Source organism: Melanaphis sacchari, unplaced genomic scaffold, assembly GCF_002803265.2.
Source record: "Melanaphis sacchari strain LSU unplaced genomic scaffold, SCAv2.0 Contig65_pilon_pilon, whole genome shotgun sequence".
NCBI lineage: Eukaryota > Metazoa > Arthropoda > Insecta > Hemiptera > Aphididae > Melanaphis > Melanaphis sacchari.
In genome coordinates, this window is record NW_020271469.1 from 315,924 (window position 1) to 334,105 (window position 18,182).

The 18,182-nt window shown below is 27.3% G+C and overlaps 3 protein-coding genes across 8 annotated transcripts; 1 reads left to right on the plus strand and 2 right to left on the minus strand.

The window, feature by feature from the left end:
- The first annotated feature begins 2,189 nt into the window (after positions 1 to 2,189).
- On the plus strand, positions 2,190 to 7,659 carry LOC112600639 (death-associated protein kinase 1-like). Of its 2 annotated transcripts, XM_025347924.1 has the most exons (17): positions 2,190 to 2,504; positions 2,608 to 2,808; positions 2,882 to 3,082; positions 3,142 to 3,296; positions 3,384 to 3,504; positions 3,577 to 3,763; positions 3,826 to 3,947; positions 4,028 to 4,238; positions 4,301 to 4,530; positions 4,680 to 4,829; positions 5,131 to 5,319; positions 5,384 to 5,602; positions 6,201 to 6,374; positions 6,438 to 6,650; positions 6,753 to 6,965; positions 7,046 to 7,280; positions 7,343 to 7,659. In XM_025347924.1, the coding sequence occupies exons 1-17, from the start codon at positions 2,409 to 2,411 to the stop codon at positions 7,471 to 7,473; spliced, it is 3,048 nt and encodes a 1,015-aa protein (XP_025203709.1). In that variant the 5' UTR covers positions 2,190 to 2,408; the 3' UTR covers positions 7,474 to 7,659. The 2 variants fall into 2 exon arrangements, with proteins under 2 accessions (XP_025203709.1, XP_025203710.1); XM_025347925.1 differs by lacking the exon at positions 4,680 to 4,829 and having other exon boundaries at positions 7,343 to 7,658.
- A 56-nt stretch (positions 7,660 to 7,715) lies between these two features.
- On the minus strand, positions 7,716 to 11,059 carry LOC112600642 (gamma-glutamylaminecyclotransferase B-like). 4 transcript variants are annotated; one of them, XM_025347931.1, is made up of 4 exons: positions 10,964 to 11,052; positions 8,273 to 8,461; positions 7,961 to 8,193; positions 7,716 to 7,880 (listed from the first exon to the last, which is right to left on the minus strand). In XM_025347931.1, exons 2-4 carry the CDS (start codon positions 8,453 to 8,455, stop codon positions 7,856 to 7,858), a joined length of 441 nt encoding a protein of 146 aa, XP_025203716.1. In that variant the 5' UTR covers positions 8,456 to 8,461; positions 10,964 to 11,052; the 3' UTR covers positions 7,716 to 7,855. The 4 variants fall into 4 exon arrangements, with proteins under 4 accessions (XP_025203716.1, XP_025203715.1, XP_025203713.1 ...); XM_025347930.1 differs by having other exon boundaries at positions 7,716 to 8,193; positions 10,971 to 11,059; XM_025347928.1 differs by having other exon boundaries at positions 7,716 to 8,193.
- Positions 9,291 to 11,063, minus strand: LOC112600640 (splicing factor 3A subunit 3). Of its 2 annotated transcripts, none has more exons than XM_025347927.1 (2): positions 10,971 to 11,063; positions 9,291 to 10,869 (listed from the first exon to the last, which is right to left on the minus strand). In XM_025347927.1, the coding sequence occupies exon 2, from the start codon at positions 10,860 to 10,862 to the stop codon at positions 9,360 to 9,362; it is 1,503 nt and encodes a 500-aa protein (XP_025203712.1). In that variant the 5' UTR covers positions 10,863 to 10,869; positions 10,971 to 11,063; the 3' UTR covers positions 9,291 to 9,359. The 2 variants fall into 2 exon arrangements, with proteins under 2 accessions (XP_025203712.1, XP_025203711.1); XM_025347926.1 differs by having other exon boundaries at positions 10,964 to 11,056.
- Between the last annotated feature and the right edge of the window lie 7,119 nt (positions 11,064 to 18,182).

Consider the following 18,182-nt stretch of genomic DNA (forward strand, 5'->3'; position numbering starts at 1 on the left):
TTGAATTTAAAAGTAATTTAAAAAAAATCAATTACTAAATATTAAGTCTGTGATTCTAAATAATTTAACATCATAATTATTACTATAAACGAATGGATATGTGATACTTTTTTTGCATTTATTTTATTTTTATTTATGCGCATAGATCTCGTTCTGTCTTACTATGTTAAAAATACTATTTTATTTGTTTATCTAACTCCTATTAGTATATAATTACATTATTTAAGTTTATTTTTATTATATCATCTTTTTTTGTTAATTATTTTGATTTTGATTAATACCCATCATGTACATTGTATTTAAAATATGTTCAGCTTTTTACACAATTTATTGTATAACACTATAACAAAACTACAATTAAAGACTGGATTGTTATTATTTCAGTATTAATATTCCTCACAACTTTTACATTAATTGTGCATACTTACATTGTTCTTACAATTAGATAATGTTAATTTTTGTTAAATACTGCTACCTGCTTTTTGTTTTATCGAGCAAAGTAATCATACTAAGTTACCTGATAAATATTTTTGTTATTGATTTTATTGAAATTATTATTGTTCACTTATAATAAAATAATTATTTCCAAAATAAATTGTCTTAATTGATTATAAATCTATATTTCTAGCTATGTTATATGACTACTGTGGTGGTTTGATTTTAATAAATTAAAAATATATTATATAATTCTTTAGTTTTGTAAAATATTTGAAATTTGTTTAATTGCAAACAAAAACTAGTTTTTTTATTTAAACAGTTTTAGAAAATATTATATGGCATTCAACGATATTTTTCTTTAAAAAGTTCTGCTTAGTACCATAGTAAAGTTCTCTATGCTTATTGCTTGCAACTAATTTTAGATTCACTGAAACGAATATTGGAATCTGATTCTAATAAGACATACATTACAGTCCAAGATAGAATTATAATATTTATATATAATATATATTATAGCCTTGATTATTCGAATCCCAAAAAAAATAAAAATAAAATCAGTTTTTGGATTTATCGTGATTTGGAAGAATAAAGTATAAATATTAACATTAATTCTTTAATTATTGATTTATTGATAGAAATATAGAATCTATAATAAAAAATGCAGATACTATTAATTAACTACAATTTCTATATTCTAATCTTCATGATTTAATTAAATATAGTACTAAATAATTATTCTCCGACTGATTTTTATTTTTACGGCTGCCGAATTTGAGATACATTTTGAGCACTGCCGACAAAAATTGTTTAGGGAACGTTAAGGATGTAATGTAATTGAAAAAAAGCAGCAAGAATTATTTGTTACATTTTACCATAATTATTAATTTTACGAAGAAAAATATTGTTTAGATAATTTTAACGATTTAATTAATTATAAAATTGTTTGGCCTATAATATATCTATATTATTATCTGATAAACAGACATAAGTAGAGTGTGTTTAACGTTAGGTAACTTAAAAAGATTCGAATGCATGGCCTTGAATTTTTTATTTTACTAGGTAGTAGGTATAAAGAGCTCGCATATTCAGAAAAATAAAATTAATTTGAATTACGCCCGGGGACGGTGAAATTAGGGCTCAAATTTAAATTGCATTTGTTTTTAATGGCTGTCGTATAAAGTTATTTTCCTCATCTTAAAAATGTATTCAAAGCGAATTAAATGAACTAACAAAAATAGAGAATATTTCAATTTTTTCATAATAATCTAAAAAAAATAAATAACGTAGTTTACATTACAACATCCCAAAGTTTTAATCTTGCTCTATTCTCAACAATTCAAGACGGGTTGAAAAAAATTTTATTGCGAGAGAGAAGGGTAAACATTTATACCTTCGAATTACGATTTATAAAGGTCAATGACCACCATACGGATATTTTTTTTCATTTTTCAAGTTTTTTCTGTCCAAAATTTCGACCTCATCTTTTTCCGTGATCCATTTGTGGACGCAGTCGAGACAAAATATGTTAATTGCAAAATATTAATATATTAATATAATTTAAAATTTAATATATTTGAGCAGTTAATAGTTATCTAATCAGTTAACCGTGATCGTAGGTGATAGGGAGACGTGTTGGAGTTGTTTGGGTACGATATCTTTGCTATAGCCATGGTAATCGGTATTGTTTGAATATATTGGATATATATTTATAGTACCATAATAGTGCCTCTTATCTTAAAAAATAATAATAACAATTCATTAACAAAATGTTTTTGAAACGTTTAATTTATAATAGTATACATTTTAATAACGTTATTAATGTAATTTGGAATACCATTTGAGGAAATTCAGTATGTTTCGATGCAGTTATTGTGGTCGAATGGACATCACGTAATGATATCGTTCTTTTCGTGCTCCAAGTTCTTGAGCTACTGAACTAGTGAATAAGTTGTGTTCGATTAAACAAAATCATGTCGTCACTACTACAATCATTGGAAGAAGCCGACGAAGAATTAGCCGAATCATTGATCGAAAACGGTGACCAGGACATTTTCGCCAAAAATAACGTAAACCTTGTTTATTATTTTAAACATACTATGGTGGTGGTAGATTGTCATAAATCATAATAATTAAATATTTAGACTTTATGGACTATAAAAATCTGTTTAGAAAAAAGAAACCGCATTGCACTTGGCGTCCGCCCGCGGTTTTCAGCATATTGTCGACGTTTTGTTGGACAGAGGAACAAGTGTGTGCGCCAAAGACATTAATGGGAACACTCCGCTGCATTTGGCTACTAAGAATAATAACATTTCCGTTATCAAAAGTTTATTGTTTCTACAGCCTAATGTTGCCTACGAACAAAATAATGTAATAACTACGGCATTGATTTACAAATGTTGGTATGATTACTTAATGCTTATACTTTTGTGTATGTTTACAGAATGGAGATATACCAATGCATATAGCATGTCGTTATGGTTACTTAGAATGTGTGATGAAATTAGTGGAACACAATGTTACAATGGATATGGTTAATGAAAATTTGGATACACCTCTACTGGTTGCCATAAAAGAAAAACATGAAAATGTTGCGATATATTTACTTCATAACGCACCCGGAAATTTAGAAATTTTTAATAATGTAAATACATTTTTTGATCATTTTAATAAAAGATGAATTAACATAAGTTTTAACTTTAGGAAGGCAATGCTCCTATTCATGTTGCTGTACAAGAAGGTTTATTAAATGTTGTTGAAACAATAATAAATATGGGCCATAGTTATGAATTTCCTAATGATAGAGGATTGTATCCATTGCATATAGCTACTAGACATGGACATATTGAAATTGTTAGGTAAACATTCTATTTCAACTACTCTTGTAGCAATATCAATAAAATATAATTTGATTCAAAGGTCCCTATATTTAAATTTTGTTTTAGGTATTTATGCATTGCAGGAAGTGATCCTCAGCAACGTAGTGCAGACAATATTAAACCAGAAATTACTGCTATTAAAAATAATCAAAAAGAAATATTATCAATATTTACCAAATTGAATACTGTTAGCTTATATTTTAAAGTTTTATTTTATTTTTGTTGACATTTTTACTGTTATATTATTTTATTTTTACAGAATAGTGCAAGAGAAAATTATATTCAACAACTAGTTGTTAGCCATGATTACATACAAAACACAAATTTGTTGTTTTTTGGACATTCCAACGCTGGCAAGTCATCAATTATACGATTGATGAAACTAGGTCTATTTTCAATACTTCTTGACAAATCACGAAATACATTGAGAACAATTAATACCAACAGTAAGTGCTCATTAAATTAATTATAATTTTATGACTACTCTACTAATAGGCATTTTAAACAGGAATTAATACCCCTCAGGATCAGTGCAATAATGGAAATGAAATAAGTCTTACAGAATATAATACTACAAACACTTCAAATTACTATAATCATGATGGTACTAAGGGTATAGCAGTTCAAAAGGTATAAAACAAAACATATTTGTTTCTTTTTTTTATCAAAGCATCAAGTAATTACGGTTAAACATATTAACTCATTTTTAGGAAAAATTATCGGGTATTAACGAATGTACATTTTGGGACTTCTCTGGAGAAGATACATACTATAATTCTTATCATCATGTAATTCAAAATACACCAAACAAAGTAGTTGTTATTGTTTATAATGAGCAACAGTCTTCGGCAGAAATTTTGAAGACTGTACGTTATTGGCTTAGTTTTATTCAAGCAAGACTTCAGATTACAGAACCAATAAGTTTGTAGTATAAAAAAATAATCTTTCTAATTATACTAAAATTAGTACATTATCATTTTTAGGCAAGAACGGTATTTCAAATCATCTAGTGCCAGTGATAATAGTTGCTACGCACAATGGCCAGAAAATATGTCGTCAACCTGACCAATTGATTAAAACTATGAAAGAAGAGTATGGACATGTGTTTCAAATATATGAAAAATTAGTACTATTTGATATAATGGCAGTCGATTCATTAAGTGTGAAGAATTTTAAAGAAGCAATTAGTATGAGTAAAAAACGACTTCATTTTGTAAGTAATCCTTTTAAGTTAATATTATATTATTAATATATTTATATTAAAAGTAAAAAGATAGAATAATATGTAACTTAACATAATATTTTGCACACCATGATTATTTATTGTTAAAACAAAATGGTTAAATTTAAGTTTTCTATCAGGGATACTATCGAGGTGACATCATTTGCGGTACAAACAGTAATGGCAGGTTAAATAAGCTGTCATTCTTCGCTCGTGGTGGTTATAAGTTACTTGATGACCCACCTAGGGAAAACTATTTTAACACTAAGTCTTCAGTTTCAACAATTGAGGTTTAAATTATGTTTAATAGTGCACAGTTTTTTTATATGATTTGTTGAATATTAATGACGTGCACTTCTTGGAATTTCACTGTGTGGAATTTAATTTCAATAGCACAAACGTGTGTTACAAAACATACATAAGTTATTGTATTTTATTGTATTGTTTTGGGGCTTTCACAATAATTTATTACTTAAAGTTGTTATATAGGTATTATTAACATAATACTTAATTTTTTGAGCATTGCTGTTGGTCATTAAATTATCTGTGTATTCAAAAAGTTTTTAATTTTAATTTTATTAAATATTTCAGAACATTCCTAGAATGAGTGGTTTTTGTGAAGCTGTACAAAACTTTTTACCTAAACTAAGAAAAATTGCAAATCCGTTTCCGGTTTTGTCTTGGAAAACGTTTTGTGATACTATTCATCTTGAAGTAAATCCATTGGCTACTATTCAACATTTAAATATATTGCTTATCCAGCTACAAAACCTCGGTGAAGTATGTTAACTCAATATCAATTAAAATTCATAAATTAAAATGATTGTTTATTATTTGTTTCCAGATTTTATTCTTAAAATCTGGATTACAACCAGATTTGATTGTTATATCTCCAAATTGGTTTGGATCTAGTATAATAGGTACACTGTTTTCAGTAGACTTTTTGATCAGTCAGACACGTATGTCTGGTTCGTATCAAGCAAATGATTTTCAAATCATGTTTCCTCATTACGATGCCATGTCAGTTCTTCAACTTTTAGAAACAATGAAAATTTGTGTTCAAGTATGTCAAATTGTTTTTAATTTTTAACTTAACTCTCCGTTGGTACACATGTTAGAATTCTACGCACACAGATAATATTTTGAACGTTATTCATAGAAATACCATCAAATTAGTCTGATACTTTTATACTTTAAAATAATATGTCAATAAATACTTAAATAAATAAATGATAGCGCTATTTGTATTTCTCGAATAGTTATCATTTGACAAAATTAATCTTACCAATCAAGTGAACATTGCACTTTCACTGTACTATTTTTATAATATTATTTGTAAAAGAATTTTTTTGGCATACATTTCTATTTTTTTAAATTTTATTTGATAAATTATTAAACTACATAAAAAGTATACTATAATTTTTTCTAAAAGATAGAAATATACATATTTTTATGTACTATTCAATTCAAAAGTTGATCCAACAATTATTAATATTATAAAAAAATTAAGTATGAGTGCAGTGTTCAAATTGTAACAACTATGTTCCAAATCCATGATTACCAACTATGGATTAGTATCTTGATAAAATATAACTAAAACTACAAAATAAGTCTAAAATTATTAAGTCTTGTATCTTACAACTTTAAATCTATTATTCTAGTATGATAATGACGGGGACATTGAATATGAATTCCCAGCATATATCATAAGAGAAAAAGATGAAACTTTGTGGAAACCATGGGGTGATAAAGTCGACTGTTGTTACGGTGGAATTCGGCTTATTTCTCAACCGCAATTTCTTGAACTTTTTACATCAATTTTTATTAGAGTACAGGTAATAAAAATTAATTAATTTTTATCCATATTATTAGTACAAATCTACAAATATTGAATTTAGGTTGAATTACGATACTTGCAAAACAATTATTATGAAGATATGGACAGTTACTTGTATCAATGGTATGGCGGTACTGTGTTATGTATAAGCAATATAGAATGCATGGTATCTCTAGAACAAGATGGTTGTATTGAAATAAAAATTCGAGGTTCTAAATCGTCAAGTTACACATGTTTTTATTTTTTAGAAGAAATATTGCATTCCATTAATCTAGTAAAAACATTAAATATTTAATTATTTTTAATATTTATTGTACAGTTTATGTACAATTATTATTATTATTACAAAATAGTAAATTAAAACTTTAAACTATAGGTATTAATTGAAACATGTCCAGGGATGAAAGTAATTAAAGAATTTCTTAGTCCCTCAAATTTATCTGAACATTATGTACAGCCTCATGGTTATGGTGTTGACGATATATTCTATGCAGTACGAAAAACTTCTGATTTTAAATCATTAGTTGTTAATCCATTAACCGGAAATAAGGAATGTGTATTGGATTTAATTGCATTTGGATGTGACCAGGTAAATATTTATTCCATTCATAATACCTGACTATATGCTTATTCTTGCATCATATTCATACATTTTATTATCCAATTAAGGTAGAAAACATGTTATCTTGTACGGATAGTTTACCACTAACAGAATTGAATACCATGTGTCGTCAAGAATTAAGTCGTCTCATTGATCCAGTACACCCATTGGGAAGAGATTGGGCATTATTTGCTCTCAACGTTGGATTAGATTCTAAAGTTCAATTATTTGATAATGGACCAACTAGTCCTTTTCTAGCACTGATAGATACATGGGCAACAGTTCAACCTGCCCCAACAATAGGTAAAACTTAACATAACCCTTAATATTGTATTTAAATTACATTTTATTAATCACCTTTCTAGGCACATTAGTTGATCAATTAAATGAATTAGGGCGTGAAGAAGTAGCTCTAATCGTATTACAAAACATTCAATGTTTCAGAATAAATGTCATGGATATAAACAACTGTTCTGTAACTTTGAATCGGTTATAAAATTATGTTTAAAATAATTTAATGTTATTAAGTTTTGGATGTACTAAGCACCAAGTTTATATTATTATTTCTAGTCAATTAACTTAAAAAGAAAAAGTGTGAATTTATATGAAAGCAATTATTTCTCCTAAATGTAATTTAGCACCTTTGTTTTGTATAGAAAAAATTATTACAATAACACATATTTTTTTTTTTTTTTTTAATGAATTTTATTTGTATTTCAAACAATGTGTGATATGAATTTATTTTTAAAATGCACTAGTGTAGTGCGAATACTAATTTTAGTTTTTTACACCTAATTGATTTAATAATAAACATTGGACTGAGAAGAGGAGCTAATGTATGACCTTATTTTATTGACTAACTTGAATATTTAGAATACTTATTCTAATGATTGTAGTTCTTCACTGTAAAATAATTGAAGAATCATTAATTAGGTGATTTCCAATTGGGAAATGATAATTTGTCATCTGGATCTCTTTGATACCTTGTGACATAAGGAAGTCCATGTTCACCACAAGAATCGTAATTGTCAAAGTATTGTAAATTCAAATAACTATCTGGATATTCCGGTAAAAAATATACCCAACAATCAGTAATATCTCCATTCGGTAATTTAACTTGAGTCTTTTGTCGCTTATAAAAATTTGGATGATTTTCAAAATCGTCCAAGTATTTCAGCATAGTTGCGTCAATGTCATATATTTCACCTTTAATTTCCTAAAACGATATGCCACATGTTTAGTAAAGAATTGAATGTTATTACAATATACATAATATTGTATACAAAATCACTTACATGTCCCATGCCTTCTTTTTGTAACAAAAATGGTATATTAAATTTAGTGGAAATAACTAAAGGATATTTATTGACTGTAACGGCGACTGTTCTAAATACAGCACAGCCGTTTTTAGTGTCATTGAGATGGTAATAATTAGGCTGATTTTGTTTCAATGTTCCATAAACAAAAACTGGTTCCATTTTAAACTGAAATAGATATTATGTTGTGTAGAACAAAACATTCACTTGTAAGTAATAAATAATACTAAGTATACTCTATTTTATAAGAAGTGACCAGGACAGTTAATGACTTATTGGTGACGCACAGATTACACACAACAGTTACCATTACTTTATCTACAACTCATAGCCAACACAGAATATGATACTACATTCAACTGTCCAGGTTGCATCTCATTTTGAATAGAATATAGACAAATAAACAAATTAAAACTTGTTATTCTACATAATTGAATACTACAACATGATTAGAATTAACAATAATTTATTATTATCCATGCATATAAAACAAAAACAGATGATGACAACTTACATAACATCAGATTTGATGATTGAATGCGTTTCAATTTTCAAGTAAATAGCAATGTTTGAAATTTAAGGTAACTTTATTATTATCAGTTCTACTAGCAGTTTATTATAATTATGAAATTTCAATTAAGTTGAAAATATTCTTTTATATTATATTCATATCGCTTAATTATTGATATTATAATAACTCAAATGATAATAGGCATGTTAGCAATTTATCATATATTATTATACTATTACTACTCACCTAACCTAGACACCTAATTAATAATAAAAATATAAATGATAAAAAGCATTATTTAATAAATACTGTTTAACATTTCAGTAATTATACACTAATTAGTTAAACTTGATGCTAACTTCTCAGAATTAACTACTATATATGAACTAAATAATAATTGAAATAAAAAATCCAGTGATTATGAGCAAAAAATAAATGTATGGTTATATTTTATGAAATGCTATTTTTTGTTAAATTAATATTTTAAAATTAAATCATTATCCATATTATAATATTTAATACATTATAAACATTAAAAATTATTGTTTTTAAATACTACAATAAGCCTTGTCGCTTGAGATCTTCATAAGTCTTCTTTGTGACTACATTTCCTTGAGAATCTTCAAATTCTTCTTCATTCTCTGGTTGCCACCGCTCATCATGTTTCATTGTTTTTAATTTTTCCCAAAGTGCAAGTGCATCTTCAATTTGTGTGACATTAGCAAAATGTGCAGTATTTGGTATACCTAAACATCTCATGCCATGTGCATGTCTCCATTCAGCAAAATGTCGTTGAAATGCTTTGGGACCCTTATATGTAAAATTACCACAAATTTCACAGTTATAGCTAATATTTAATCCATGTAACTTATATAACCAATATGGAATTGGCTTTCCATCCCAACCAAGAGGTAAGTTTTTTGGATTATAAGGGATATCTTCTCCTTGCTCATCATCAGACTCTGATGCACTTGCCTCATTTTCTGAATCATCGCGTTCTCCTTCAGTTCGAGCTTGTCTTCTTTGAACATTCTCTTTAGTTGCTAATCTCTGTTCAGCTAAGAGTTCGCAGAACCTATATACTTGTGCCTCAAGCATTGCTAATTCTTTTTGCCTTTCTTGTTCCTTAGTGCGGTTCATTTTTCCTGGCCTACCTTTAGCTAACAAAGATGGATCCAATGAAGTTTTGCCTTTAGTAGAAAATAATCGTTGAGCTCTTTCTTCCAGAGTGCCACCACATTTTAATCCTAAAGCCATTAAAGCTGATTTCAAACGATCAAGTCCAAGAGAAGCTAATTCTTCCCAAGATGAAAATGCATACAAATCTAAATGTGCTCCAACATTGGCCAAAGCACTACTTGTGTCTTTCGGCCAACCTGGAAAAGTACCTTCTTCCCATTGATTTATAAACTCAATTCGAACTGCATCCATTTCATTGTCAATATCGTGTAAAGGTTTTATTCGTAAATAATAACCATGTAAGTATTCTAATAAAATATCTACATATTTTCTATATTCTGAATTTTTACGATCTTTAGGAATATCAAACAAATGATCAAATATGGATAGGTAAGTGATGTAATCAACTTTTTCAACTCCTTTTAAATTCACATACCTTTCATAGCATTCATGTAAATCCAAGTATCTTCCATAGCCTTCTTCATCAGTAAAATCTACCATGTTGGTCATTTCCTCTGAAGGATTCTCACGGAGGTTATTTAAATCTTCAAACTCAACAGATAATGGCACAGATATTTCATTTGGATGTTTCTTATGAAACTCTTTAATGCCTTTTAAACGAAAATAAAATTCAGCAAACTCATTTGGACCAGAAATTGATGTAATTTCCTCTTTGCGTAAACCATCTTTATCTTCATAAAGCTCTTTTAGTTTATTAGTTCCTTCCATGTATTGATCAAGCAATAATTTTTGTCGGTGTTCAGAATTAATTACATCTCTGGTCGTAGATTTCTTCCACAGCATCTCTTTAACCATAGTATCAACTAACCGTTCTCGTTCTTCATGGTAACGACGTTGCTGTTCTATTAAAGTGTCCATTTCACTTCTAATATAATAACAATGGAATAAAATTCGTGATTTACTTAGATCTTTTACTTATGAATACGAATATATAATAACAATAAATAAATAATACTCACTACTCACACTCTTGACACGCAGACGCACAAATGTTTATAAACGCCGGGTCGATTCCGGAACTCGGGAACTCGAATTATCAATAATCAGAAATTACCAAACTGGGAGACAATCTTAAACTGTTGTCTGTCACTAATCACTTAATGTTGTATAAATGTATAATACATTAGTGTGTAGTTAAGTTTAAACTGTTTAAAGTGACGAAATATGAAATGAATAGGTATGATGACAACAAAGTGAATTTCGTTCAGTACCGAACATAACAATTAAAAGGGTGGGAGAATTTTAATCAGCGTATATTTTCATATGACGTAAATATATCAACAACCAATGAAACGCGGCGGAAGAGTATCACCCATTCACCAATTTTGGACGTTTGCGTATCACCAAGTTACGATCATACCTATATTTTTGCCCGTGATAGTGTCAACAATTAAAATAAGTGTAGAACTATAGAAAACTAAATTAATAGCACGTACAACGGGGCAATATTGAATATTTAATTATATTCTCAACTCTTAAGTCAATAATAATTAATAATTAATAAATAAATCCAATTTTACTAGTAAGTAAAATTGTTAAAAATGTTTAAATTGAGGTTATCATCTTATGATACAGTGTGACCAAACAAAATAAACGATACCTACAGTTTTTTATTTACACCAGAACAATATCTGTGGTTCCACAAAATATCAGTTCTAAAGTGAATATATATATCCATCTTGATCAGTTCATTCAGTTCCAACGGTATTTTGTTCCAAAAAAAAAACAAAATAACTTTTTGGCATTAGAGCAAAATATGTCGTATGAGAGTCTGATTGTAATAAATTATAAAATCACGTTTTTTTTTTTTTTTTATCAAAATGTACTTAAATGACTAAATTTAAAAAAAAAATATTTAAGAATAACTTAATGTAATATTTTAGTAACAATTTTAAAAGTAATTCATTATGTAATAAAGCTAGGTGTCTGAATTTGAATTTCTGTTTGGAATAATTTCGTTATTAAATTTTATTTTAAATTTCAAATCTAGATGAAGTCGATCATTTTTTTTTATTTGTCTAACTTAAATTTATTGTAGCATTGTTTATTTTAATAAAAATATATATTATGAATGTATTCATTTTAATGATTTAATTTTAATCCAACAACTTAGCGCTACTTTAATACAATTATAGAATGCATCATATAATTATATTAGGTAGGTACAATAGGTACCCAATAATATACAATATGAGGAATATATTATACAAGCATTACAAGCAGTTTTATACGATTGAGCTCCTTATTATAGTATTATTGGTATTATCGTCACAATTCATTAGAATACATTATAACTTATAACGTTCCCAGCACGTGACACCCATCGGCTCGAGGCTTAGGCGTAATTATATTTACAACGCAATGTGTAAATAACACTTTATATATTTTACAATCCACTCCACTTTAATAACACAGATGCTCGATTTCACTCAAGGAATAGACGAATCAGTTAAAATGTAAGAAAACAGAGAAACAGACGGAGTGAAAGCGAGAAGAGAAGTAGATGCGCGCGTGTTGCACTCACTAGCGTTGTAAGCAAGCGTTACATCAGTTTTCGTATGTTTAGGAATATTGTATTTGTATATATGTATATACATAATACATCTATACCATTATAATCTAAAAATATTGTAAAACTCAAATCAAAAGGAAACTTGTTAACGTATTGATTATTTAAGATTTGAAAACCATAATTATAATTATCTATCCGTCGGTATAAAAAATATGGATGAATATTACTATAACATTTATTTGTTTTAACGTAGTAATGAAGTACTTACATTAGTTGTTAAGTTTGTCACAAACTATTTGTCCAGGGCTGACTAGAATTTATACACGACGTATTTGGTTTTTCGATAGGTACATTTAAAAAAGTCAATAAATAATTACAGCATTGACTTAATATTGGCTATTCAGTATTAATATTTTTGGTTCATCTAGCATAATACTAACAAAATTTATATTTTATTATGTTATATATTATAAATTTTAATGCATCATATGTATAGTTAATTTAGGTTTAATAGTTTGAAGTAACATATTTAATCTATTAAATAATGTAAAGAGTTGCTTGATGAATTTATACTCTCAACCCATATACTTCGAAATTACAATATTAACTATTTATATATTTTGACAAGTAAGTGATTTCCAAAATAAACTGCACTTTCAAAAATAAACTTCAAATTGTAGGTAATTGTATAAAATATAAATCGACACTAAAATTTATCAAATTTATCTATATTTAAAATGTGCATGTGATGCATTTAAATTTTACACTAAGATACTAATAGGTACTCTACTACTCCAGATTTTACGGTTAATATAATATAATATATATATATATAAGTATAATATAATACAAACTGTGACTCTGGGCGGCATCCCAACGCCATTACGGATCTTAGACCATGCTGTCTGTTGTTGTAATACTGTTCGCTGTTAACCACTATATTTTTTCACACATATTATAGAAGTCTTGTCGGAAATCTGTTTTAAATGCCGTTCAGATTGGTGACACTTAACATTAGCTAAACGCTCATAATCTATTGTTTTTACTAAATAAACGGATAAGCTAACGTTTTCATTCGAGGTAAACAAATTTTATTTCGGTTATATTTAAACAGTCGCAGTGGCGAGACAATAACGGCATACTGTGCGTTTACGATATCGAAAAATCCCAAAAATCGTCTAGCCGGTATTAGCGGTGTTTTATTAAAAATATGTAATTCAATGTTTAAGAACTTTCGTGACAAACTCACCGGTCTTGCCGGGTATAAACCGACATCCGCAGATTAAAACTATTAATAAATTCGTCAGACCAAACCGACGTGAAAAGAAAAATGAACCAGGATAATGAACTATATCGATGAAACGGTGAAGATGTTTTTGTTTAGTTGTCAATCAGTTTGGCGACAACTTTGTTGATAACACGCACATGGGGATAACGATCGCGATGTCGGTAATACGACGGTTGGTAAAGTAATATAAAATATTATACTATGGCTTGTGGCTTACTTGTGCAACATCGATTTTCGCCGACAATCTTCGAAGCAACACACGCATCGACCGTATTGATCGTATCTTAAATGCTAAAACATTTAATGTAATGGCACCATTTGCAGGATTACCGAGCGAATACTGATGATGGATACTTATGATATGAGCTATTCATGTAGATGAATACTGAATTGTCTATGAATTAGTATATGTACGTAGAATATGAGCAAGCAGGTGTTTGTGCCTTCTACTCTTATAAATTATTTTAATCTATAACAGATTACAACAATAATACTTTTGAGTTACTGTATAAATTTGTGATAAAAATAAAGAGTAAGTAATTCACAAATTAATATAACATGATTAAAGAGTGCCTTGAAGCATACAAAAATAACAAAACAACCCTTGTCAGTTGCGATAGATAACATACACATTAAAAAATCAACAACATTTTAGTGTTATGTGATCTGTTGTATCGTATAGTATTCAGGTGATACGTAGGTACTCTGCCCACTCACAAAAAAGTCATTGATCAGTCTTCTTACCAGAATGAGCTATTACTTGAATACATTATTCAAAAAATTCAGTCACGAAAGATAAATAATAAATTAATTTACTATACCAACACACACTTATGAACAATATATTTATTAAAAACGATTTACTTAGAAATTTTTACACTACCTAACAGTATTTTATAGTATACATTCGTTTTTAGGACTTAAGCAGAATTAGTTAATTATGTAATAAATTTATAATAGTAGATATACTTAGAGTTTGTGTTTCCATAAAAATTAAATAGGAAATTTAATATATTTATAATAAATAATATTAAAAAATTATTTTTTTTCGAATTTTCAAAGTAAATGGTTTTTCTCGGCGAACGGAGGTAGGTTTGATAAGCTAAAAATATGTTATTATAATTATTAATTATTATTAACAATATTAACAATACAGTAATGTACCTATTTTGCCTATACTATACGCCGGGCATCATTTTATGTTTGAGCTAAATATTCTATTTTTTTATAAACAATATATTATTAATATTTATTTATACTACTATACAAAGCTGTGAGCAATTTTTTTGTGTAAAGTAAACTCGATAATTATTTGTTCAATTTTGATCAGCGGATTTTTTTAATGTGTTCCTAATGATCACCCGAATGGCCGAATGTCGAAGGCATAAATTTAATGTAATAAAGTAAATAATTAGTTATTTCAGGTTTAAATACTCAAAAGAATTTTCTTAGCGAATAATTTTTAATAGATATTTTGTTCCATTCTGCTAGCGTGCTAAATATTATATATTAATAACAACTATACGTATATATATCACGAATAAAATTAAATATAAACTATAATCACTTTTATATGCTTATACTTTCTGAATTCTGGAAAAAATTAATTATCAGTAGACACATTCATCAATTTGATAAAAAAACTAAATAAGTGATTACTTCTGTTATCCTAACCTTATTTACTACGAAACATAGTAAAAATTTAATGATAATGAAAATAAATAAATAAAATATAGATATATAATAATATGCCTATTTAATTTACATACAATCATATAAATATCATTAAATAATATTTTAATAAAATTATTTTTTTAAAGTCATCATAAGACGGATTGACATAAAAACATAAAAGGATTGGATGTGTACGACTGCAAGAGTACATATAAATATATGGGCCTTAACTATTCATGTTTATAAGTTCACAGGTTGAATCATTTTATTGCTATTCACTTATTCAATCCGTTTAACGAAAATAAAATAAGAACTTAATTTCTACCATTTCGTCTTTTTTATAAAAGAGACACTTCTTAACATCCATCTTAATATTTTTTACGTAAAAGATATATTTAAAATATTTGACGTTCAAATTACGAGGTATGATATTGTATTATTCAATTATTCCCAAAATTCTAATCATTTTAAAAATATTGAACCAAAAATAAAGATTTATTATAATATTGAAAAATAGTTTTAATCTAATTTCGTAGGATTAATAAATATTTGAAAAAAAAAGTTACGACAATAGTGTGTAGTTAAAGTATTGTAATAAATAAAAATTATTATTACAGAACAACGATATTAAAAAACATACAATCTCTATCAATCACGATTTTCTATTTTCTATTACTAGGAACTATTATTCTAAAATAGTGATTAAAAATTGATAAAAAAAATTCAATCATTAAGTTTATGATTTAATTTATTGTTATAATTGTAATTTAAAAATCGTAATTCATAATTTAAATAACTAAATTGTATTATGATGCCATATTTTCATCATATAGTGCGTTTTTGGATGATTAATTAGGTATGCGTGTTAACAATTGATTTGTGAATAGTCGCATATAATTTTTACAAGCTTTACATTTCATATTTTGTTGGACAAGGGAACTGACTTAAGTTAAATTTTGTAAAAAAAACTTACAACTTAGTAATATTATGATTAATGATTGTAATAATTATTTACGGGAAGTATGTGTTATAAGTTTGAAAAAAAAATAAAAAGTTGTTCACTAAACGTAAAAATAATTGTGGAAGAGTACTCCCCCAGCAATTGATTTTCGACGGAATATTACGTTAAACAGAGAAGGTATTTTTAGTAGAAGTTCCTGATCGGTCATCTGTTACTTTGATGTCAAAAATACATCAGCACATAGATAAAGGGACGATAATTTACTCTGACTGCTGACGGACATATAACGCGATATAAGATAATGGCTACCAGCATTTTACAGTGAATCATTAATCATTCATATAATTTTGTTGATCTAAGTATACACGCTCATACACAAAATATAAAAAGACTTGGGGGGATCGACGAAATGGAAAAACAAACGTCATAGAGGTACAGCGAGATGCCATTTAAAATCCTACTTATAATAAAAATACTAAAAATACTTATAATAAGAATACTCATAATGAAGACAAGTACAACGTTTTACTTCATTGTATTGCAATACACTGGCCCCCAAAAATCGATTTTTAAATTAACATGATAACTTATTTCATAGTTACCTATTTTTACTATTTTATAAATTGTACTCGTAACTATTGACGTATAAACCATGCGTTCAATATCGAGGTAGTCGTGATAACGCACAAGTACCGATTGTTTTGATGGTGAATAAACGATACGGGATCGGGTAGTAGTATTGTGCAAAACAGTTTCCACCCGTTCACGGTTAAAAAAAAAAAAAAAAAACTATAAAGATATTATTATCCTGGGCCACCGATTTATTGTTTGACTACCAGTCTTTACAAACATGAAAAAAATAATTGTGTTTTAAATTTTAATTAATGCCATACAGCCGTAATGCCCGTAATAACCTGTGAGACGAACATCTGAAAACCTCAAACGACTCAAACTACCCAACTTTAAGCAACTATAACATCTATAACTCGTTAACAGTTAAATGAATACTAATAATTATTACTTTAAAATTCATAAAAAAAAATATCCCTATTATTATATGACTTTTAAAATATAGGTGGCCATTTGATAATCAAAAGTTAATAGTGGTTTTACTATTAAATATATATGTAAAAAAAATAAACATTTTATAAAATTCTAAAAAAGCATAAAACTAAACATTTTGAAAAAAGCCAACACATTTTAAAAAAATGAGTGTGTTCAGTAATAAAAGAATTACCCTGTATAATTTAAATTTAAATCATAATATAAATTTTATCCACAGAGAATTTTAATTAATTTTTTAATAATCATAATCCAGTTGAGAAATAATTTATTCGAATCCCGAGAATTGTGCATAATTTTTCAAGTGATTGGTATATTTGCAGTTACTATACAAATAATACCTATTGGTAAATGTAATAGACAATACTATATACCTACATATTTTGAAATCCGCATCAAGACAAACATTTTGGTACTAAAATCAACTTTATATTATAATTTATTCCAGAAAAATGTGTTTTTTGGTAATCGTACTAGTGTTCAATATTTTGGCCTTTTATAGTTTAATGGTAGAAGGGTACGTTATATACGTCGACGAAGTATCGTTTTTACAACCGATTCCCCAAAATGTCAATAACCAATATAATACAATAATTACTAAAAAATAAATGCAAATCTCTATAATTTTAATAAAATAGTTAATTTTTTAACCCAATTTCTTACTTTCAAAATATTTAAAAT